This window comes from Diospyros lotus, chromosome 15, assembly GCF_014633365.1.
Source record: "Diospyros lotus cultivar Yz01 chromosome 15, ASM1463336v1, whole genome shotgun sequence".
Classification (NCBI taxonomy): Eukaryota; Viridiplantae; Streptophyta; class Magnoliopsida; order Ericales; family Ebenaceae; genus Diospyros; species Diospyros lotus.
This window is the reverse complement of record NC_068352.1, coordinates 6,621,572-6,646,057: the sequence shown is the minus strand read 5'-3', so window position 1 is coordinate 6,646,057 and position 24,486 is coordinate 6,621,572. Positions and strand designations below refer to the sequence as shown.

The 24,486-nt window shown below is 37.1% G+C and overlaps 1 protein-coding gene across 2 annotated transcripts in view; it reads left to right on the top strand.

Annotated features, from left to right (window-relative positions):
- The first annotated feature begins 710 nt into the window (after positions 1-710).
- LOC127792401 (GDSL esterase/lipase At5g62930) overlaps positions 711-24,486 on the top strand; it is a 37,355-nt gene continuing 13,579 nt past the window's right edge. Inside the window, exons 1-6 of one of the 2 annotated variants that reach the window (XM_052322875.1) lie at positions 734-782; positions 1,591-1,650; positions 4,703-4,854; positions 4,975-5,052; positions 16,536-16,676; positions 17,620-17,696. In XM_052322875.1, coding sequence (XP_052178835.1) covers positions 4,756-4,854; positions 4,975-5,052; positions 16,536-16,676; positions 17,620-17,696 — 395 coding nt within the window. In that variant the 5' untranslated portion in view covers positions 734-782; positions 1,591-1,650; positions 4,703-4,755. Of the gene's footprint in view, positions 783-1,590; positions 1,651-4,702; positions 4,855-4,974; positions 5,053-16,535; positions 16,677-17,619; positions 17,697-24,486 lie in introns of both variants that reach the window. The other variant, XM_052322876.1, reaches the window with a different exon arrangement.

The following is a 24,486-nucleotide window of genomic DNA, read 5'->3' as shown; positions in this document are numbered from 1 at the left end:
AAGAGGTACTTCACCGACGCCATCTTGCTTGGGTCTAGAGGGGACACGTGGTAGATATGTATCACCACGCCAGCTGGCCTGTTGCTCGACAAGGATTCTCCAAGTTCTTCGGGATCGACCATTCTGCTGAGGATCATGGAGATAGGAGCTACACCGAACTCTTCGGGGAGATTGCGGTTATAGAACTCATATCAATAAAGATTTCGTGAAGAATAAGATAAAGATCCTGAGAATTTCAAGAGAATCCTCTTCTTGGCAAAGAGATGAAAGGAAAAAGGCTAGAATGAGGTAGGAATCAAACTTTTTAATTCTAAGAATAGAGAGAATCATTAGTTTTTTCTTAAGTTTTTCTTTGTTCTAGTAATCTGACTTGAACGTCCGAAGACGATCGGGGGAACAAGTCCCCATCTCCATTGCAGGTGCTCTAATAGAGGTGGAAGGAGGTAATCGACTCTACATCATCATGTAAATATATTTTTTTTGTGATTATCCAAAAGTCTATATTAAAGGTTGACGATAAAATTTTATATTAATTTTTTTCTTACCACGCAGGAAATAACTTTTTTATTTTGGTCACGAAAGACGCTACTTGTGACAGAGATATATCATTTTTTGAAAGAAATGCTATTCCTCACTAAAATCTATATTCTTATTCCCAAAGTATTAATTATTTATATATAAAACTATATATATATATATATATATGGTTACTGATTAACTATAACCAGTAAAAGCGAGAGATCGCCGACGGCGTCCTTCAGCTCGATCGTCGTCGTCTTCAGGTTTCTCTCTCTCCCTCTCTCTCTCCCTCTCTGTCTTTTCTGCAAATTTCACTGAGATACTCTTTTTGTTTGTGTTTTTGGTCCATTTAGTTTGGTTTGGTGTTTGCATTCACTGAGATGTCTATTTGGTTGCATTTTTGGTCCACACAGTTTGCATTTACTATTATTGCGTTTCTTCATCTATTGGTTTTTCTCCATTCGTTTTTCTTCTATTCCCTCTGCATTTTCGTCTGCATTCACTGGGATACTCTATTGGTCTTGCTCTTGTCGATCCATTCGATTTTTAGGTTTTGTATTGATAGCACCACGTATTTTTTCCTATGTGGATATAAACTAGCAAGCTGTTATGAAAATTATGTAAAAAATTATTTGATACAGCATTTTTCTCTTGATTTTGATTTTTGTAGTTTCTGGTTTATCAAGGATTAGATCTAGTTTTATAGAAATCAGTGTAATTATTTAAATCAAGAGAAAGTATGCTGAATCATTCATATTTGGCAGTGTAACTAGCAGGAAATGTTATAAGGCATATGAGTGTCTCTGAAATTGGATTTCCTTTGTTGGTCTATGGATTGTTTTGCACTTTGAGTTGGTTCAACAGTGAGAGTTGCTGCTAGTGCTTAATTGAATTTCAAAGAAATAATGCACCATTATTAATTATTGACTCCTTGACTCTCTTCTTTTTGACTCTCTTAGAACAATTTGCCATTAATATACAGTTAACAGGATATGATTCTGAACTGGTTTTAGTAGTATCAAAAATAAGTTTTAGTTAACCAAATTTGCATTAATTTTTATGAAAATGCAGAAATTTCATTTTATGCCTCAGTTGACATTTGGAAATATGAATAGAACTCAACTTGCAAGGGTAAGCCTATTGTTTTTTCTTTGCCTCTTTCGTCTGTGTTTTATCTTTGGGTGTTTCCTTGAGCAATCATTAACTAGGTGGAGGAAGCCACTCATCCCTGTTAAAACTGTAACTTGAGCAGGTTTGTGTTGTTCCTAATCCATCTTAATTTTGCTAGTAAAATGCAACCAGAATATGTATAGAGATATTCTAAAATTAAAGCTGATGCATTTGCGGAATTTTTATACAAAACAATTAAATAATGTGTTAATTATATTTTTACAAATCTAATAAAATGTCTTTTTGTCAGTATATAATTATTAATAAGTAATATCATTCAGAATTTATCCTTCTAAGATATGGTATGATAGATGTGTATTTATCTATGTTGTTAAATTTAGGACCATAACTCTAGTATGTGAATTTACATTAAACTTTTTAGTGTTTACAATGCCTTCTGTCTTAGTACTTTTTATGAAAAATGTTATATATAAATATAATTTATTTGAAAAATAGAAAAGCTTCAACGGCATCAGCAGAGCTGAACCCCAAGAGATCTTTGGGTTTGTGGGTTCAGCCAAGAGACTTAGAAAGAAAGGGAGGGAGGAGTTGATGAATCGTCACCAGAAAAGACAAGAGGGAGCTCCCATGTCAAGTCTTCAGTGAATCGTCATTGGCGTGTGAGAGAGAAGGAGGGAGGGGGGGCATTTTGGTTATTTTAAAATTTAACTGGTTACTGGGTAATTATCAATAGAGATTAGTGTAACAAGGTTTGTAAAGTTTAAGGGAGGTTATTGCTGAATCTCAAGGGTAGTGCCTACTGGCAAGCACATTTTTTCCATATTTATTATTACTAAAATTTAATAATCATATATTTATTATTATATTGATATTAATGTAAGTATAATTAATATTTATTTTGGTTGGATGAGAAACCTATTGATGATGACAGGTAACTAATAGAGTCTGAACAACAAGAAATGCTCCTGGTATGGTAGGTCCATGGGGTGAAGCCTGTAACAAGGGTTGCTTAAGATCTTTGATGCCTAAGTTAAAAATTAGCCGAGCCTGCATATGGTTGGTCCCCCTTCAAGTTTTTAAGTAGGTTGTAGGCTTAGACATTATGGGCAAAATATGTAAACTAGGATAATTGGGCTGGTTTGGCATTTGTCATAATCTTGGATTCGACATTTATATTCCTTTTCAGCTTTTGATGTTATTGGGTGTGTGGGATATTTTGGTTATTTGGGGCCTAAATTGGTTATTCAGTGGCCTAAATTGGAGGATTTGAATTAGATTTTTAGTTTTTTGATAAATATAAATATAAACTTTTCAATTTTCACACTTTTGATTGAACTTGGTCTTCATTAGGTAGATTGAGTTTAAGAATTTATCATGTTGACGCTTTGGAGACTTGGTGTGCAGGAAATCAACCCCATCACCTATGTTTTTTTTTTTCTTTTTTGGAAAAGATTTTTCTATAAACAGAAAGATGTGTTCAAATTAGAAAATTTTACAAACAACATACATAAAACTCAAATTTTCAAATTTATACTAACTAGTAAAACAATATCTTAATTGTTCAATTTTCAGTTTTATAGAGTAATTTAGAAAATGTGTTCTATTGTTAAATATGAAAATTATTTCTTATGTTAAAAACTAAAAAGATGCACTCATATAGAAAATATTATTTAGAAGATTCTTGCTAATAATTGTACATTAGCAAATTTTGAAAATAGAGTTTTCTTCTTCTTCTGATTCAATTCATATTTTGACTTTTGTTTTTATAAAAGGGGTAAGTTATAAAAAAATACTGAATTTTTAGGTTTGTTACAATTTTAGAATGAACTTTAATTTTAGCAATTCACCAACCAAACTTGTCAATTTTTTACAATTATAGATTATAAACCCTTAGCATTTATTGTTGAATGATGAGTTAAATATAAAGAAAGATAATGTGGACAATGATGTGCCTTTTATAATTGATAATTTTGGCCAAAATTGAGGAATATTGTGGAATGATGTGGCAATTAAAAGTCACAAATTGTCCACCTCCACATCTTGTTTCCTTCTATCAACTCATTTGCCAAGTCATTATCTAGTTGTAAGAGCTAATGATTTCTAATAGTGTTTTATGATTGTAACAAATTGATAAGTTGAGTTAATGAATTGCTAAAATGCTCATTCTAAAATTGTAATAAACCTCTAAGTTTAGTATCTTTTTTGTAATTTACTCTTACAAAAAGTTAAAAAAATAATTTATTTTCCATGTTCAAACAACTACTCAAATTTGATAACATTTTTGGAAAATTCTATGGTATCTATAGGCTTTGGTACCTTGTACAATATAAAGGGTGTGATGTACAATGCAAAGGGTCTATTGCATACATAAAAGGTGTATTATACAGTTACTATGCAAAGATCCATCATGTGTGCAACACACCCTTTGTGTTGTACAATATACCATTTGTGTTATACATCACACATTTTTCATCGTACAGGGTACCAGTGCCCACAGGTACAATAGAATTTCCCAAAAATTTTCATTTTTACAGCTTGTATCAATTATCAACAATTTCCTCTGAGGATGATGAAATAAAAATTGATGGGACTGGCAGTTAAAAAGGTTAAATTGTCCTTGGATTGATTTTTTAAAATCAATGCAAGGATAATTTAGTCTTTTTGTCTTGTTGACTTATCAAATTGGTCACCCATAAGTTTTTGATCCATTATTCTTTCCTGAATCTCCATATTTAATCTTAATTTGTAAATTTATAAATTTCAGATCATTTTTCTTACTAGTAGAATTAAAGAATCACCACCAACTAACAGTGGTGACTAACACCCCATGTTGAGCAAGGGATTGTTAATTGAAACCTTCTCATGACCCTTGATGGCCAGCTATTATGCTATAAGGAGGTTTACCTTCGTCCATAGAATCATGGCAAAGAAAGGCCTGAACGCTCAGAACAAAAAAAAAATGTCCTTCTGTTACAGAAGGTAGAATTTGTTTTACTTGTAGATTGGAGTCATGTGCTCCTAATTTGTTGGTGGTGGTAACAATTGTATGCAGTTCGTCCATTTGGTTTGGAGAATTTGGTTGCATTGATGCGGTGACAGCAAAGTATGAGATCACAAATAGTGCTGTTTGGGGACTCCATCACCGAGCACTCTTTCGGATCAGGGGGATGGGGTGCTTCTCTCGCTGATAATTACAGTCGCAAGGTCTCTTTTTCACATTGCCTTTTCTTTGTTTGTTTGCTGCATTTTGCTATCTATTGATCAATTTCTTGCCTCAAATGATACAATTTACATGCTTGATCACAATTTGATGATTTTTTGCAGGCTGACGTAGTGCTCCGCGGGTATGGTGGATACAACACTCGCTGGGCCTTGTTCCTTTTGCATCACATTTTCCCTCTGGTATACACTTTGGCATTCTTCATTCCTTAGCTGTAGTAGTTGTTTATTGTTGGGAGGACAGTGTTTATGGAAGTGGATGTTCGTTTTCTGTTGATGGATGGGTATTCTAATTTCATTAGTGGGGTGTCTTGTAGCATTGAATTTTTTATGTAACATTTAATTGGAGTCAATATGTATTATGATGATGCAAGTTGTTAGGGTTTATTGTTGTTGGTGTCAAATGTGAAGATTGTAGCTGTTGCTTGATGAGACTTGAGAGGGCAAGAATTAGTAGAATTTTATATGATTAGCTGAATGCTATGTGCAATTGAGGAGCTTTATATTGTGTGTGTTTAATCTAGCATTGCATGCTTGCCCAATTTGCTGGTATTGAAGGTTTTGCATTGTTGTAAGCTTGTGCTACCTCAAATAAAGTAGTAGCAATTGCATGTTGGGATTGGCAGACTAGCTACCTTAAAGTCTTCCTTTTGAAATGATCAAGTGTTCATTAGAGAGAGCTTTGAAATTGCATGATTATGTCACCGGTAATGAATGATTACTAGGATTTTGTGAGGTAGTGTCAAAATGCACTTGTTGTTGGTGTCAAGCTCATAGGGTGCAGGAGATATTGTGAGGACCATTGTAGCAGATTATTTCTCTACAATTGGTGGTTAGCAGCCAATTGCATCCTATAACTGTTTCTTGGTTAGCTGTATGTAAAGCTACACCAACTTGTATTAGAGAATAACAAGAATTTGAATAAAATTCTCATATTCCCCTCTCTATTCACTTCTATGTTTTCTCTCTAATTTCTCTATCTTCGATTCTTCCTTCTCATTTCTACATTAGAAACCCTAGATTTAAGACCTAGATCTTGACAATTCTGGTATCAGAGTAGTCGATTCTTGGATTGCTGGTCTAGATAGCTTGGATTGGTCAGAACGAGATCTATGGCAGAAGGAACACTCATGAAGCAATTAGAGGCCCAAGTTAACTAGGTTAATTCCTTGGTGAATAATTTGCAAACTCGAATGGAAGCATTGGAGGTTGGATCGACTAGGCATCACAAAGGCATCCAATCATTGGAGAATAAGTTGGATGCTTTGATGGAAGGTTTGGTTAGAGACTCTATGGTTTCCTGCAGATGTTCTCAAAAGTATAGTAGATAAGTTTGCCGGTGGACTTTCCACCAAAGGAAAATGCAAATCTGATTCTGGAAGGTAATGGTCCTAATCATAGACAATCTAAATTGCTTGTGTTAGAGATTGAGAACATACATGAGAGAGAAAAATTGACAGATTGAAATCTTACTAATAATCTATATGTTCATAGCAATGTTCCTATGCCAAAATTAGAGATTCCTTTGTTTGATGGCAAGAACCCTAGGTGGTGGGTAAGGAGATGCCAAAAATTCTCTTCGTTTTATAACATATCAGATTCTCATAAAGTTAATCTGGCTTCGGCTTACCTGAATGATGCTGCTGATGCCTGGTATTAAGGCTGGGCAAGACTTAGGGTGGAGCGTATATCATAGTTCTGAAAGGCGTGAGGCGCAACGAGGTGCAAAGGGTCTTGAAGCCTGAGGTGCGAGGCGCTCATTTGCGAAGTGAGGCGCACATTTTAGAAAAAAAAACTCAAAATCTTGTAAAATCATAAAAAACTATCAAATTATCAATAATAACACATGCATATCATTAATGATTTATTATCTTCAAATTCTAAATTAACAATATCAAAGTTGATTCATTCATCATGCAAATTCTAAACTAGAAACATCATCAAAGTTCAAACTTAAAGTCTCAAACTCAAACAAGTACCAATCATCATGCAAAGTTCTAAACAAACATACAAACACTACAAGTCCACAATCAAGAAAATGTTTTCATTTTGAAAAATGCTATTTTTTTAAGTCTGGAAGATTAGCGCATTATAAGGAGATATATGAGAAAATGTTTTCATTTTGAAAAACTATCTTCCGGTAATTTGATAGCTAATATTCATTGTTGTTAAAATGATTTTTAATGAAATTTTCAAGAAATAGTAGGTATGTATTTTGAGGGTGGTAAAATCGTTAAATCCCAAGTTTGTACTAAAATCAAAATTCTATTTTCTTATTGTTATGGATTTTGATTTTTTTAAATATTTTTATTGAATCCAAATGAGGGGTACTTTCTTATTTACATTTATGTATTAAAGTAAATGGAAGGTAAAATATAAATAAAAGAAAATGTGGACATTTGCTTAAAGAAAATGTGTACATTTACTTAAAATATAAATAAAAGAAATGTAAATATGTTATAATATATACATGCTGGAACCAAGAAGAGATGAGGAATTGGGCTGCCTAGGTTTTAATTAAAACCTAAGCTTTGCCTCTCGCCTCAGCACCTCACCGTGCAAGGCGAGGGCCTTGTTGAAATCGCCTCACCTCGGCCCAGGCGAGGTGCTAAACTGGCGCCTTAAGGCGCCTTGCGCCTAGGCGCGCCTTTAACAACTATGGTGTATATGGAAAGATCTCGTGGAGGACTTTTGTGAGAGATTTGGAGATAAGAACATGACTGACGTTACAAAGGAATTTAATAAACTGAAATAGGTTGGATCAGTGCTAGAATACCAAATGAAATTTGAGAAACTTAAGTCCTTGATGATCATTACTACTCCTACCTTGTCTGAAGCCTACTTTGTATCTAGTTTCATTAATGGCCTTGGTGAAGAGTTGAGGCCGACAGTTAAGATGCTGCAACCTGCGACAGTTAAGCAGGCAGCAGAAAAGGCCAAATTACAGGAATTGTGTAGTAGAGGCTATATTCAAGAAACATAGAGTTCCTTATAAAGGAATTGGGCCTGACAATATACAAATCTCAACCTTTACTAGAAATGTTAATTCTGGAACTAACAAGATAAATTTTTTTCAGAAGTTTCCTCAAGGTCAATTATCCTCGAATCCCTATCAGTCTAATGTAGCAAAAGCTTCCAGTTAAGAACAAAGGAGATGGTCGGGACTGTGTTATAAGTGTGGAGAAAAATATACTCCAAGGCATCAGGGTAAACGACAACTGTTGCAATTAGAGGGCAGAGACGAATAAGAGGAGCAAATAACTGAGGAAATCGAAGTGGCTGATAAAAACTTACTTGAAGATGAAGATGGAGAGATCTCATTGCATGCCTTAAAATGATGTTCTACTAATAAAATCATACAGGTGGAAGGGATAGCAGGGAATAGAAAATTAATGGTGTTCATTGATAGTGGCAGTACACAGTTTTCTTGATGAAAACACTGCCAAAGATTTACATTGCAAATTGAAGAGCTCATTTCCGTTATCAGTTACTGTGGTAAATTGAAGTAAGATGTTAGCAAATCTAAATGTGCTGAGTTTCATTGGCAAATGCAAGGACAAGAATTTATTACCGATCTGTGGTTATTGAAGTTGGCAGGCTGTGATATAGTTTTGGGAGTGGACTGGATGAGAACAGTCAGTCCAATAATATTTGACTTTAAGAAACTGGAAGTTACCTTTGAGAAGGATGGGAAAAGATTGACTCTAATAGGCAGCCTTGATATGGGAGCCTGCAAGTTGATTTCTGGAAAAAAAATTACAGAAATTCTTCAAGACTAAAAAGACTCAAGTGGCTCAAATGTTTTCAATATATGCTGTGGAGACAGGACAGTTAGAAGAGGCTGAATTTCTGTGGAGACAGGACAGTTAGAAGAGGCTGAATTTCTGGAGCATTGGACACCATGGACTGCTTACAGCAATGTGATCCAAACCTTACCAGAGGTATAAAATTCAGACTCTTTGCATTTACTTTTGGTTGAATTTGAGGACTTATTTGTAGAGCCCAAAACATTACCTCCACAGCGACCATTTGACCATGCCATACCACACCCCTTAAATCAAATGTTGAACCCATCAATATTGGCTCTTACAGATTTGCTCCAATTCAGAAAACTGAAATTGAAAAGTTGGTCAAAGAAATGCTTGCTAATTCCATAGTCTAGCCTAGCCATAGCCCATTTGCATCACCATCCTTCTTGTCAAAAAGAAAGACGGTACTTGGCGGTTTTTCATTGACTGTCGTCAATTAAATGCTATTATTATCAAAGACAAATTACCAATACCTATTGTAGAGGACCTCCTTGATGAATTAAAGGGAGCAATAATTTTTACCAAACTTGATCTAAGGGTAGGACACCATCAAATAAGAATGAAACTTGAAGACATTTCCAAAACCGCATTTCGAACCCACCGAGGCCTCTATTTAAAGTCATGCCCTTCGGTCTAATCAATGCTCTTGCCACTTTCCAAGCTCTTATGAACCATGTCTTTAGTCCATATTTGAGAGATTTCATACTTGTGTTCTTTGATGATATCCTTGTGTATATTAAAACTTTTGTCCAACACCTTGACCACCTTAGGGCTACATTTGAAGTCTTCAATTCAATTGTCACGAACCTAGGGTTCATAATAGGTTTAAGAAGTAATTGGGGAGGAATTGAGAGAAATGAGGGAGAGTAATAGAGAGAAACAAGAGGGAGATTGGAGAGAAGTCTTAGAGAGAAATGAGAATTAAGAATTCATTCAATTCAAGCATGACCATCCCATCTGTTTACAACAGCATATCAGACTCCTAACAACATCCCAACTCACCCATGTGCTCCTAACCAATTGCTAAAATATCTCCTAACAATTATCATAAGCCTATTACTATATTACCCCTTTAATGCTCCTTGGGTCATGACATCAATCAATTGTATGTTAAGAAGTCTAATTGTACCTTTGCCAAGGATCATGTGGAGTATTTGGGACATATCATTTTGGGTGAAGGCATTAGTACAGACCCAAAGAAGATTGCAGCTATGGTTGAATGGCCTAAACCAACTTCGGTCAAGTCATTACGTGGATTTTTGGGACTGACTGGTTACTATAGATGATTTATTCAACATTATGGGCTTATAAGCAAACTCATAACTGAGCTACTTAAGAAAGATGGGTTTCAATGAAATTCCCAAACAGAGGCAGCCTTTCTTGAATTAAAAAGGGTATGACACAGGCCCTTGTCTTGGCTATGCTGGATTTCACAAAGCCCCTTATTCTTTGAAACTGATGCTAGTGACAAGGGAGTGGGGGTCGTTTTGATACAGGAAGGAAAACCATTACCTTTCATTAGTCAGGCCTTTGGACCAAAACATTTGGGACTTAGTGTTTATGATAAAGAATTAATAGTAGTTTTGGTAGCTGTGGAGAAATGGCATCATTATTTGGAAGGCAGTCAGTTCTTAATTCAAACTGATCATGATAGCCTTAAATTTCTCCTCAACGACGACTTCCTACACAACTGCAACGTAAATGGATATCAAAGTTGTTAGGCGTTGACTATATCATTCAATACTGCCAAGGTAAAGAAACTTTGGCTGCTGATACATTGCAGAAGGTTTGAGGATGGTTCTTGTGCTGTCATTACTTCACTAGTTCTAGACTGGCTGCAAGAAGTGACTGTTAGTTATGAGCCTACTGCTTGGGCACAAAATCTCTTAACTCAGCTGTCCATCAGTCCAAATAGCAAGCCAAGTTATACCCCGAGTAATGGATTACTCTGATTTCGGGGTCGAGTTGTGGTAGGAGATAATTATCATCTTAGGAATCAAATATTACAATCCCTACATGGTTCACCCCTAGGGGGTCATTCAGGCATAAGATCAACATACCATAAGGTTAAGCAATTATTCTATTGGCCCAAACTTAAGCAGACTGTGATTGATTATGTGCTAGTTTGTGATATTTGTTAGTGTTGCAAACATGAGCATGTGGCTGCACCAGGCTTGCTACAATCGTTGGGTATTCCAGAGCAAGCTTGATTTCATAAAAGGACTGCCAAAATCAAAAGGAAAGGATGAGATTTCTAGTGGTAGTGGACAGACTCACAAAATTTGCTCACTTCTTGAGTCTTTTCTCATCCCTTTACTGCCCAAGAAGTAGCCAGACTCTTTATGGATTTGGTGATGAAATTGCATGGAATTCCACAATCTATTATGTCTGACAGAAAAAATTTTCACTAGTATGTTCTGGCAGGAGTTGTTTAAAAGCTTGGGTATTGGGCTACACATGTCTACAACTTATCATCCTGAAACAGATGGACAAACAGAGGGGGTTAATCAATGTGTATAGGCTTACTTGAGGTGTGTCTACTTCCTTAAACCAAAGAGTTGGCATAGATGGTTGGCTTTAGCTCAATGGTGGTATAATTCTAGTTAGCACAGCTCACTGAAAATGTCCCCTTTTGGGGCCCTGTTTGGTTTTAAGCCTCCTCTTCTACCTGCCACCGTGGATTCTTCCTCTTCAGTAGCAGCAGGGGATCAATATTTATAGACCCATCAAGAATTATTGCAACTCGTTAAATGGGAGCTAGCCACTGCCCAAAATCAGATAAAGCAATATGCAGACAAGAAAAGAAGTGAAAGGGAGTGATTTGGTTTATCTCAGGATCAAACACTTCTATCAGAAATCTTTTTCTCATTATAAACTGATCCTTAGTATTTTGGACCCTTCCCTATCATTGCTAAAGTTGGGCTTGTTGCCTATTGCTTGCAGCTTCCACCTGATAGTAACATGCATCTGGTTTTCCATGTGTTGTTATTGAAGAAAACCATTGGATCCACTGCCCATTCCAATCCCACTTTACCTCCTCTAACTATTGATGGGGATTTCAAAGTGGAAACTTCTATAATTTTGGATAAGAGAGTGATTTACAGGAACTACCTTCCTCTTACACAAGTACTGGTCCAATGGTCCCATCTTGCCCGGACAATAACACCTGCAAATACTTGCCAGATCTGTTAACTCAATTTCCCCGTGCTGCCCAGCTTCTTTGCTTTCCTTGAGGATAAGAAAATTTTGAAGGGAAGGGAAGGGAAAATGTCAAGCTTTTAGGGTGCAGGAGATATTGTGAGGACCATTGTAGCAGATTATTTCTCTACAATTGGTGGTTAGCAGTCAGTTACATCCTGTAACTGTTTCTTGGTTAGCTGTATATAATGCTACACCAACTTGTACTAGAGAATAACAAGAATTTGAATATAATTCTCACATTCCCTCTCTATGCAATTCTCTGTTTTCTCTCTATTCCTCTCTCTTCCATTCTTCCATCTCCTTTCTACATTAGAAACCCTAGATTCAAGACCTAGGTCTTGGCAGTTGGTCCCTTTAAGTTATAGATGGTTCAGCTCAAGAGGGAAGAATCGTTCATTAAAACTTTTTTATATTTATCCAAATCTTTGACTTAAGAGTAGATTGTTTTTCAATAATAACTATTAGATCATGTGTGTATTGTTAAATCACTTTGATAACTACCAATTTAATCTTTTAATATGTTTTAACTAAGATGAGTTTTTTGATTCCTAGAAGGTTTGCTTGATGTATAAGAACTAATTAGTCTCTTTGTTTGAATTCCAACAGTGACTTATTTTTATATCAAAATATTATAATCAAATATGCAAACTAAATTAAAGATCAAGCAAACTGAACATAGATAATCAACTATAAGAACATGAGCATGTATAGTGGTTTGGCGCTGCTTGTATCTATTTCCAATCTACAAGATCAACTCAATCTTGCTTTCCACTATCTCAAAATCACCATGAGGTTCTTAATTACAAGTTTACCTCAAAAACTTGTTATTGTTGGAAAATAAGATTCCGAATAATCTAGGATTTTTATATCCCATGATTTCGGGATTATTTTTAGAGAATTGTTTCTGTCTTCAGTTGTTTCCCTTCTCTAGTTTGTTTCCTTTTTTCTGTTGTTTCCTAGTTTAGAGATTGAGGAGTTATTGTTTCCTAAATCAACTCCTTAATTATAGTCTTCCCTTGGATATAAATTTTATCTTAGCCTATGAATGAGTTGAGATCTGGAGAATTACTTCAAAACAGCCTCTGATTTCAGTTACACACTTAGATTTCCCAGCTCTAGGCTGCCTTCTCAAACTTTCAGCAAGTCCTACTCTTGCCTTTCCAATGCAAACAACAATGTAAATATGATTACTGTTATTGCTCACCATTGTGAACTAATGATAATCAAGTTTTGCAATCAAAATAATAAAATCCAAATAATTGACAAAATGTAAATAAACTTTATAATATCAAATAACTGTTGGCTTCTCATGGTCTGTCCTGAGGCCTTTTGAATGGTACCATGATTTGGAATTCAAATCTCACGAGCTTTACAAAGTTGTTCTTGCAATGAATGTTTCAGCAAGTAGAGAGAGCTGTGAATCTATTTGATCTTTTGGAAGCTTGTTGTATCCAGAATCTCTTGCTTTTGGCTTTGTATATGGCTTGAAAACCCTTCCAGATACACATTATATTTGACTTCAAAGCACTCTTGAAAGGGAACCCTGACCCTAAGAATCTTCCTGAAGGAAACCATAAATCATGAAGTAACAGAAAATAGATCGTGGGCTCATCAATCGAAGATCAGTTGACTTCTAATTGCCTGATCATAGCCAAGAGTCAACTTATGATTGACTTGTGTTTCCAAATCTAAATATATCACCTAATGATGTGACAAATTGACTTATGATTGCTTCGTCTGTCCAGAATGTAATTTATATTGGCTTGTGATATGACATCAACTTATGGTTGATTGGTGATTCCAATGACCAAATTTCATCTACTTATCTCAGATAAGTCAACTTATGGTCGGCTGATAACTCATAAAATATGCATTAAACATATGCCATGTTATAAAATTTGTTGAAACTGATTCTAATATATTTTTCAGTAAATTAGTCATTCATCAAAACACATTTAGGAGTATGTGAATTCCAACATATGAAAGTTAGCTCAACACTTGCCATGTGAGATTTGGCTTTTTGGTTGGTTGAAGCTGTATGAGACTGGGTACTTGTTGATAGTTTTAAGAGCGTACATCAGCTTGGCTTGCAAACATTGTTACAGAAAAATGCATGGACCTTTCTTTGCATTTCTTCCGTGTAGAGCATGTTAAAGGGTGACATAAAAGGGAAAAAAGAAAAATGCACTACCTGCTGTTTCTTCTAGAATGATTGGAGCTAGAATTAATGTAGCCAACCTCACCTAGTGGGGTCTGCTGCTGCTCTTTTTTTTTTTCATTTCTAATTTTATAATCACTCCTTGTGTAAGAAAAGTGCAGTGCCTGCTGTATTTTATGATTGTTTGACTATCAAGTTGTTTAGGATGGATTTTATATTTCCTAGGGACCTTAAGAAGCATGATTCTATTTCTTTTTTATTGTGTATTGTTAATAAAATATAGCTTATTTCATACCATGTAGTAAAATGTCTGATGCTTATATGGTTTCCAGGTTATAGTTTTTTGAAATTGTCAAATTGTTGGCCTTCACTAACACTACTTTGATAGAGCTATAGATACTTTTGGGAAACCTTACGACCTTTGATTGGCATCAAAATTAAAAATTTCCACTACTTACCATCATCCTAAGACAAATGGTCAAATAGAGGTTGTGAGTCATAATGTTGGAAAATTGTTTAGCCCTTTGGTCTAAGACAATCATAAGAACTGGAACTTGATCCTCCCCACAGCCAATTTGCCTAAAATAGTTCTATCAATTGGTCTATCAGTATGAGTCCTTTTGTGGTTCTGCATGGTTAAAAGCTTAGAAAATCTTTAGACCTTATTATCAATTTATCATTTATCCCCATACTGGAGGGTTTGATTTAGCCAATGCATGACTTGCATGTTGAGATCAATAAACAATTTAAAACTATATTTGTTAACTTTGAGCTGATTCACATAGGAATCATATTGAATTAGATCAGAGTGGTTTCTTTCAGGACATGTTTCCAGCTTGCAGGCTCATGGTGCTGTTTCTTCTAAAATTTTGAAGTAGGTGGGACCAGATGCGTATGTTGTTGATATATTATTTGACTTTTCGTTCTACCTCTACATTTAATTTTGTGGATCCTGTAGCATACAATTGCCATGGTGGTCCCCAAGATTATCCTTTTGTTGCCCCGTCTGCTGAACTCAATGTAAAGCCTATCATTCCTTTTCAGATCCCTGTCAACCCTGCACACAAAGATAAACTTGGTACTCTTTTTCGATGAGTAGATTGAATTCACTAGGGATGGAAGTGGTTTAGCATTTCTCATTCATTGTGTGGATTGCACAGATTTGGAACACACTCAGATGACTAGAAAAGCATTGCTGTAACTTGATCCAGATTTATAGGAGCTCTATAAGAGTCATATCGATCTTCATTTGACAAGGTCAAGTGTTCTGTACCACCCTGAGAGAGTTGATGCAAATGCCTGGTTCAGTTACCTCTTACATGATATATGGCCAGCAATGAAAAAAGACTATCCAACCACTTATCATTGGTTAGGTGATTGAGTGTTGAAAACTAATAGAACTTGAGGTCAGCTTTTGTTCAACAAGGAGAGATTTATATAGTCAAGAATCCACTGGATAATGATGAAGTTTAGGCTTATTCAATTTCATTTGATTAGAATAATTATTGATTTTGTATGATTGCGTTGCTCAAGTTTATTGTGAAAAATATTGTTTTAATTAAGATTTGTAATGGATTTTACCTTGTGATTGTAGATTATTATATAGAATTTGTTTTGAAGGAGTTCTAATTGTTTTGGGAGCTTTATCAAGCTTATAAATATATGCGTTATTGATAATAAATTAAGATTTGGACGCCTTTTAGCTAGCTCTCACTTCTGCTCCACTCCTTGCGTCTTCTTTGCCTTTTTCTTCTCTCTTATTTTTTCCCATTTCTCTTCTTCTTTTCCTCCTTTGGTTCTGAATCACATTCAGGATTCCCATGTTGGCAATGAGGGTCATGGACCTTGGCCTATTAACCTGCAAAATCTGCCAATCCTTGGATACTTTTTAGGACTTGGGATTATTAGTGGGCCTATGGGGCTGGGCTTGGGCAGGATTAGGTTCAATTATCAAAATCAGGTCAAGTTGGAATCAGTAAAGTTGGCTTGGCCCTATTCATAATCTGGAATATATATCTTTTTGGCATGCTAATTCTATAATTAGGAAAAATTTTGAAGTTTTAATGCATTGCTTAGTTGTCAAGGGAAAAAGAAAAAAATCAATCTTTTAAAATTTCAATGAGTTAGTAACTTGTTAGAAAACTCCCCTCTTCTTCAGACCGAATGAGTTTGTTAGGTCTGAGAAAATGGGTTAAATGAGCATTGCGACCTACAACATTTTCATGTGGCCTAGACCTTGGTTATTGATGTGTTGCACCAAGATGTGGGCCAATTGGTTTGACCATAGGACTTCGATGGAGTTCAATGATCTCTTCTAAAATTAATAAGTAGATTGTGTCTATTTTGTACGGTTGGTTTTCTGGTGGTATGGTCCTCCTGGTAAATCAACTTTTGAAATTTTCAGATTCTTTTTGGTAGCTTTTGATGCATGAAAAGTGATCTTTTTCTGACTTAGAAATATTAGACCAAGTATGAACCCCATCAATCCTCTTCTGCAGGGCTCTGCAACACCTCCTGTTGCTGCCACAATCTTCTTTGGAGCTAACGATGCAGCTCTTTTTGGGAGGACGAGTGAAAGGCAACATGTACCCAAGGAAGAATACAAGGAAAATCTCAGAAGAATTGTACATCATTTGAAGGTTCAGTGACTTGTCATCTTGGACTTAGCCTTTCATATATTGTTTCTAAAATATGTCATACCTGAATTCATGTTAAGACTGTGAATCTGTATTCTATTTTGGATACACACAATACTTGTAAAGGTTATAGGAAAATCTTTAAAAAATTAAATTTCAAGTCTAAAATTAAATCAATGTAAAAAAAGAAAAAAAGAAAAAAATCTTTATGTTCTAAAATGCTTTCGGATATCTAAAACCATAAATCCTTGCAACTTAAAAACTTTTGGCAATTTTTTGTAATTTTTAATAGACATTTGGCTTTTGTATTCCTACTTCTCATACATATAAACATGGCAATAAATTGTTTTTACAGTTCCATAATAAAACTAAATTGTCTGATTGTGAAGAGAAATGGGAAAAAGGCTTGATGTGAAAAAATAATGATTTTTTTAACTTTCATACATGCAGATATAAGAAATATCAATTGTAATGCTTTTGTGCTTGATTTTCTTATAACCATCTAAGTGGGTTCATATGGTATGGTACTTCTGCCAAGGAATCTGCATTTGCGCTTCCTAGAGGAAAGGAGGAATTGGCGAAAAAGTCAAGGCAATACTGTATCTCATTAAAAATGATATATGTGCATTTATAGTACTATATGTGCGATGCTTATAGTTAGTGTTAATACTTGATAACCAAACTTAATATTAATATGTATATTCTTATTTCTGAATTGCATTTCTGCTTCTTTAGTATCACTTCCCTATTCATATTGACACTGACACATGATTTCTCAGAACATTCTTATAACATTTGAACACTTAAGAAGTCCTATGTTTAGGGATTGAGCTTCCACTTCCACATCCCATTTTATGTTTTGCCCGTCTTCCTTTTAGTGCATACAGTCTTTGCACCTTCAACGTCCTCGATTAATAGCTAATTTTTCTTTGAATGTTTAATACAGGAATTCTCTCTTACCATGCTAGTAGTGATCATAACTCCACCACCTGTTGATGAGGAAGGACGCATGGCATATGCAAGGTAGAGTACAATTGCTTCTCTCTTCAATTCTGTTGATTTTGACAGAGGGAGAGCTGGAGATAGAATATAATTTGATTAAAACATTTCATAGCTTGTGTTTATAGTTTTTGTGACCTTGAGGCTTAGAGAGGTGTTAGGGGGAGTTATATCCAAATCCCAATGTACCTCTATTAAAAATGGGCAGATTCTTGATGCCATGTTAATGACTAAAGAGCATGTGAACTCTAGGCTGAAAAGCTTGTTTTTGGGCTCTTGGTAAGCTTGATGCTTCTTGGAGTTTTCTTTTCGCATGCTGGATCAACAGAGTTTTGGGGCCAAGTGGAGAGCATGGAATCACCATGATTACAAGGCAGATTTAATCATTCCATGACAGGTTTTTTTAGCACCCCTAGCAAGGAATGGGCTATTCTCATTTTGCTCATTTTATGGGTCTCTCTGTCAATAATGGAAGGCTATTTGAAATGTAGGTATTCCTCTTAGAGTGGCTCTCTTTCCTTGGTTGGTCTTCCTTGGAGCTATTCTACCAAGTGACAACTTGAGGAAAATGAGACAGGTATTGATGAATTGGTGTAATATTTGCAGAAGGAGCAGGAAGACTACTGGCCATCTTTTGCTTCAATTGCCTATATTTTATGACATGTGGGGTCTTACTATTGCCTTCTTTGGTTTCCAGTTGGTTATGTCATCTTCAGCGATGGACCTACTCCTTTCTTGATATATTGCTTTCTGAAGATGAACTGTTTGCTAGATCTAATGAGTAGTTCACCTTTGTTTGTTGGTGGCCTATTTAAGACGTGAGCAACGTTATTGCGTTTGAAGGTTTAAAGCACCTTGTCCCTAGGTGTTGTTGTCGAAATACAACACCTCAGGGACTTTCTTCTCAACTCCTTGAGGACCATCCTCCCAACTCCTCAGGGACCATCCTCACAACTCCTTGAGGACCATTCTCCCAACTCCTCGAGGATAATTGTCTTGAATTCCTTCACAACATTGATCTTCTTGTGCTATAGTCGTGCTTTACCTTAACAATGTCCAAATTCCTAGGATTATAAATTTTAATTGTTGTATTTTGGTAACAACAATTTAATGTTGTCTGTAAGTATCGAACAAAAAGCATAATGGTCCACACCAGATCAATTGTGGAGATTTCACGAAGAGGAGAACTTCTTGTGGGACAAGTGCACGGGATAAATGAAGTTCATCCAATCAGATCTCGATGAGGACTTCTTGGATGATGGTCCTCCTCCCCCATGCGACAATCCTCTTCCCACGCACAACAAGCCTTTTGTCTTGCGCAAGTTCCTTCCCCCAGACAACATCGCATTAACCCAGAGATATTATCCCCAAGGACTTCTGCTGTCTCGGGTGCAGTGCCACATCATATTCCTTGCACTATGATGGCAATGGCCTTAGGGAGTGCACCCTTCACAATGTTGCTTGCAGTATGAAGATTTGAAGCAAAATTATGAGAACTTGAGAAGGATCCACAATGAAAATGCCCAAGCATTGAAAGAATTAACGAGCTTTATTCACACTTGGCTTCCTATTGTTGAGCTACTGGAATTGATGAGGCATTTGGCACCAGGTGGGTCAAAGAAACCTTCTACCATTAGGATAACTCTTCCCCCTCAAAACATTCATTCCCCCCAAGGACATCCATGCTAAGCCTTGAGATGCTTACTCACACACTCCTTTCTCGTGAGAACTGCCATCTGAAAGGTGTTGACTCATAGGTAAAACTATAATTCATGAGAGATATGACGAAATGGTGGAAAGCACCACCTCGAGGGAGAATAATGCATAATTGAGGAATCCCTCTAAGAGAGCCCCCAAAGTGAATCTCCCTTCACATGACCCACGTGGGATTGCTTAAATACAAAAGATTGTTGAGAATGTATTAGAGCAAAAGGGGATGACAACGCCACAAGGGGGAGTGCATCGACAACAGGTGCCATTTACCTTTGAGGTGCTTGAGAGACCCTCCCTCATAAATTCAAGATGCCACAATTGCCTCCATATTCAAGGAGAAGGGACCCGATCCACCACATCCAACACTGAGTCTCTTGCACTCCTACATGGATAGGATGATGGTACCATGTGCTGGGCTTTTCCCCTAACCCTCATGGAGTATGCTCATTCTTGGTTTAGTGAACTGCTTGATCGATCCATCTCATCATTCGAGTAGTTGCGCAAGGAGTTTGTAGGGACCTTTGTCATTAATTCTTCAAGGAAGAAAGACGTCACCTACCTTCTGAGCATATGACAAGATTGGAAGGAGACTTTGTGGCAATATATAGATTGCTTTCTCAAGGCCACCTTGGAGCTACGTGATTTACAAGTGGGAATAGCAGTAGCCGCTTTACTACAAGGGTTTAGATTTGTCCCTTTGAGGGCATCATTGGCATTTGATTAGCAAACCACCCTTGCAGATCTCTTAGCTTGCGCCAACAAGTTTGTTGTGCAAACTGAAGTTCTAAACATGTTTAGAGAAGTTGGCGAAAAAAGCAAAAAGTGACAAGAGAAAGATCGGGCATAGGGCCTAGTAGAAGTAACGTTCCTGCAAAATTGAAGATTTCGCCCACATGCACTTCAAGGCTTATACTCCACTAACTGAGCCCTGCTTTGCTATTTTATCATTAGTGGAACATACATAGCTGATTAGCTTTCCTCCACCCTCTAGTAGGCCTATGGGGAGAAATGTAAATGCTTTTTGTAATATCATGAGACCTCGGGGCACACAACTGACAAGTGCTAAGAACTCCAGAATCAAATTGAGCTCTTGATTCGGGAAGACTACCCGAAGAACAAAACCCAAGGTAGGGCCAAGAAAGGCCACCCCCAAGGCAGAACCAAGACTAGAGGCAGAATTAGAGGAACAATGATAGTGGTAGGAGAGGAGAAGGACCGACAACGCCTGTTGACAATGAGTCCACACAATAAACAATCCAAGTTATCTTAGAGGGAGAGACACTAGCTAGGGACTCCTCGTCTACACAAAAGGCCTATGCTAGTTAGGCCTTCGGTGTTTTTTCTTTTACTCAAGTTCAAAAGGATGAAGAGCCACTTATTTTTACTCTCAAAGATCAAGGTGACACCATGATACCGCATGGTGATTTCATCTTGATATCAACATTTATTGCTAAACACCCTATAGGAAAGATTCTTGTGGACAGTGTTGTCACGGACATACAATTGTAATAATTGGGGTGAATTGTGGTTTAGTTGTTTGTTAAGCTAGAAGAGTAGTTAGGCAATTAGGATTGATTTTTAAATTCAAAGTATTCATGTAATTGATGATCAAGTGGGCCTTGGCGCCACTAGTAGGAGCCAAATCAGTATATAAGCACACTGATACGGCACCCCAAACCATTGAAGATCAATATCAATATACATTCTCCCACCTCTCTCTCTCTCTCTCTTGTTCTATTCCCTCTCAATTCTCTTTGTTCTTCCCTCTTAATTTCCCCAATTCCCCCAAATTTGAGGAGAATTCACCCCTATTAGAGTTTGATTTTGACATTCTGGTATCAAAGCAAGATCTCGAGTGGTGATCAATACCGAAATTCACCAAGGTTGACAAAACTCGCATGAAGCAAATGGAGGCATAGTTGCAGCATGTCATTGCAGTTATAACCAACATGCAAATTCGAATGGGGAGAATGGAAACATCCATGGAGGCAATGGTGGAAAGGAGAATCAAAGGAGCCATGGATCGGTGGCAGGAGGAGAATCGAGAGCAACATAATTAACTAAAAGAGCAGATGCAATTGTTTGTAAGGATGATCACTAGTCAACATCAGGTAAGACTCTCTCCAGAATTTCCTCCTAGAGAGAGATCTGACTCAATCTTGCCTGGTCACATTCTTGCCCCACAAATAGAGGATGCCTCTGAATTTGAGGCAGATGTGGTGGTGGTAGGGGATAATACGATGGAGAGGAGGTAGGGAACTCAAGCTGTTCCCTATCAGCTGGGTTTTCCGTTCCCTAAACTGGAAATCCCCATGTTTGATGGGGTGAATCCAAGATGGTGGGTGCGTAGATGCGAGAGAATGTTCAGCTTCTACCATGTGCCTAAACAGTAGTAGGTGACTCTCATCGTTGCCTACCTGAACAATGCAAGGGATGCATGGTTACAGGGATGGATAGGATCTAAAGAGGGTTACAGGGATGAATTTGTGGAGAATTTATGTGAGAGGTTCAGTGACAAAAACATGATGGATGTAGTGGAGGAGTTCAACAAACTTCGGTAGGAGGGGACAGTGTGATCTTACCAATTGAGATTTGTGGAGCTCAAATCTCTCATGCTAATTCTTAATCCGCTTATGACCGAGAGGTATTTTGTCTCTAGTTTTGTGAGTGGGCTAAACAAAGAGTTGAGGCCAACTATTAAAATGCAGTAGCCTAAAACTATAAAGCAAGCCGTAGAGTGTGCAAGGCTATAGGAATTTACAGTGGAGGCGTTAATGAAGAAGCAGAGGTGGTAGATGAGGACTATGAATTCTAGAATGCTCCAGATAAGGAGCAAAGGAGTAAGAAGAGGAGGAAGAACCAGCCAAGGGGACACAGGAGGGGGTCATACCTCTACACTTGTTCTCGTACCTATAAATAGTGGGAAAATTGTAGAATAGAGGAGGAAGTCGGTGTCAAGTCTCTTGCGTGAGACTTGAAGTGCAGAGAATTAGAAAGATCGAGATAGAGAGAATTGGGAGGGAAAGAGAAAGAGAATTTGAGAGGGAAAGATCTTCTCATTCAACATAGAAGTCCCATCCTCCTTCATCTAGCCTTATATAGGCCCTTCCCACGGTTTCATAACATAACCGTGGGGAACATTCTAGTTGCTTGTTACAAGTGGCCCATGTGGGCTATAGTTATTATAGGAAATCATACACAAAAATTTCAAAATTGCCACTGGGGTCATAACATTCCCCACCCCTAGAAAGCATTCTTGTCCTCAAGAATCTATAGAAGTCCCATAGATAGTGGAAATTGGGTTAGCAATTAGGGAAGATACTCCCAAGTGGTGTGATGAGGGTCCTTGTGTGACCACCTGACCAGCACATGAGTTAGGGGCAACGAGCCTTAGTAAATCACTCACTTATCTAGAGTGGCCTGTGGCTCCACTACCTCTTCCTTTTCCTCACCCACAATAGGTATTTCCAAGCTAGCTGTCGCCTGTGGCTCAATAGATTTCTTCGATAGAGATATGTGGAACACATGATGCATGTTAACCTGTGGTGGTACTCTGAGTTTATAGGCAACCTTCCCTACCTTAGCCTCAATGGCATACGACCCAAAGTTCTTGGGACTTAGCTTGGATGTAGGGGTAGATGTGAATGGTTGCTGCAAAAACCTCTTCACTCTCAGATAAACCTTGTCCCTTACTTCAAAGGTTTGGTCACTTCTTCTCTTCTCAGCACTCTGCTTCATTCTGTTATGTTTTGTAGTCAATTCCCTCTTCAATACCTTCAAAACCTCCTGCCTCTATTGTAGGTATTGCTCCACCAAGGCCATAGTAGTTGTAGAACTCGATAGGGCTGGGATGAGGCTGATTACTCGAGAATAATAGTATGAACTTAAAATATGGTCTCAACTTTTGTGTCACCATAACAAGCGTTAAGGCCACTTTCTTGGTGTAGAGGTGGTGTGTCTAGGCCCTTAGCAAAACTTTGCTAACATAGTAGGCATGCCAGTGCACCTAATTAGTTTGCTTTAATAACATAACATTGATGGCGGTATTGTTGAACCCCAAATAGACGTATAAAGGCTCCCTAGTGTTAGGTCGAGTCAACAGTGGAACTTCTTTGCGATATTCTTTGAGATCTTCAAAGGCTTTTTGACATTCATTATTCCACTAAAAACCTTCAAAATCTCAAAGGAAAGACTCTTTTCTGCTGACTTGGAGAGGAATTGGTTTAGGGTTGCCAATCAGTGGAGGGTTTAACAGATGGTGGAGGGTTCATGTCGAGAATGGATTGAATCTTCTCGAGGTTGGCTTTTATCCCTCGCTGAGAAATCATATATCCCAAAAATTTGCCCAAATGTACCCCAAAGGAACATTTGGTTGAGACTTATGTTGTATTTTCGTAGTATGGCGAACACTCGAGACGGCTTATCAATATGCAGCTTGGTATGGTGGCTTTTTATGATCTTGTCATCAACATAGGCTTACATTGTGTTCCCCAACAAGTCCTTGAAGACTTTATTGACCATTCGCTGATAAGTGGCCTTGACATTTTTCCAATAAGTCACCTTTTCAATAATAAATAATATCTTCTCTTGGTTTGGCTGATACATCATAATTTGATGGTACCCTGATAATGCATTAAGAAAGCTTGACAACTCATAGCTAGTGTAGAAACCCTAGGATTAGGTCAAGGACATGACAAGGAATAGAGAGAAAACAATACCTCAAGCAGAACTCTTATTCAAAGAATCAGAAAAAAATGAAAGTTACAATATACAAAGGAACTGTGCGCTCCTTATATAGGCAAGAGTATTGCCTATACTAAACATCAATAATCAGAAATATAAATTGCAGATACAAAATAGAAACAACAACTATTATAACAAACTGTTAGATGCTTCCACACTCTCCTTCAAACTAGACTCTGTCATAGAAGACAAGAACTTTGTGGATGTTGTAGCAGCTTTAGATGCTTCTAGACTCCCCTTCAAACTAGACTCTGTGGATAAAGTTGTAGCAACTTTAGTTGGTCTTAATTCAGCCACATAGGTGACAGTTTTAAGCCAAGTTTCTTACACAAAAATGCAAACCGGTCTCTAGGCAATC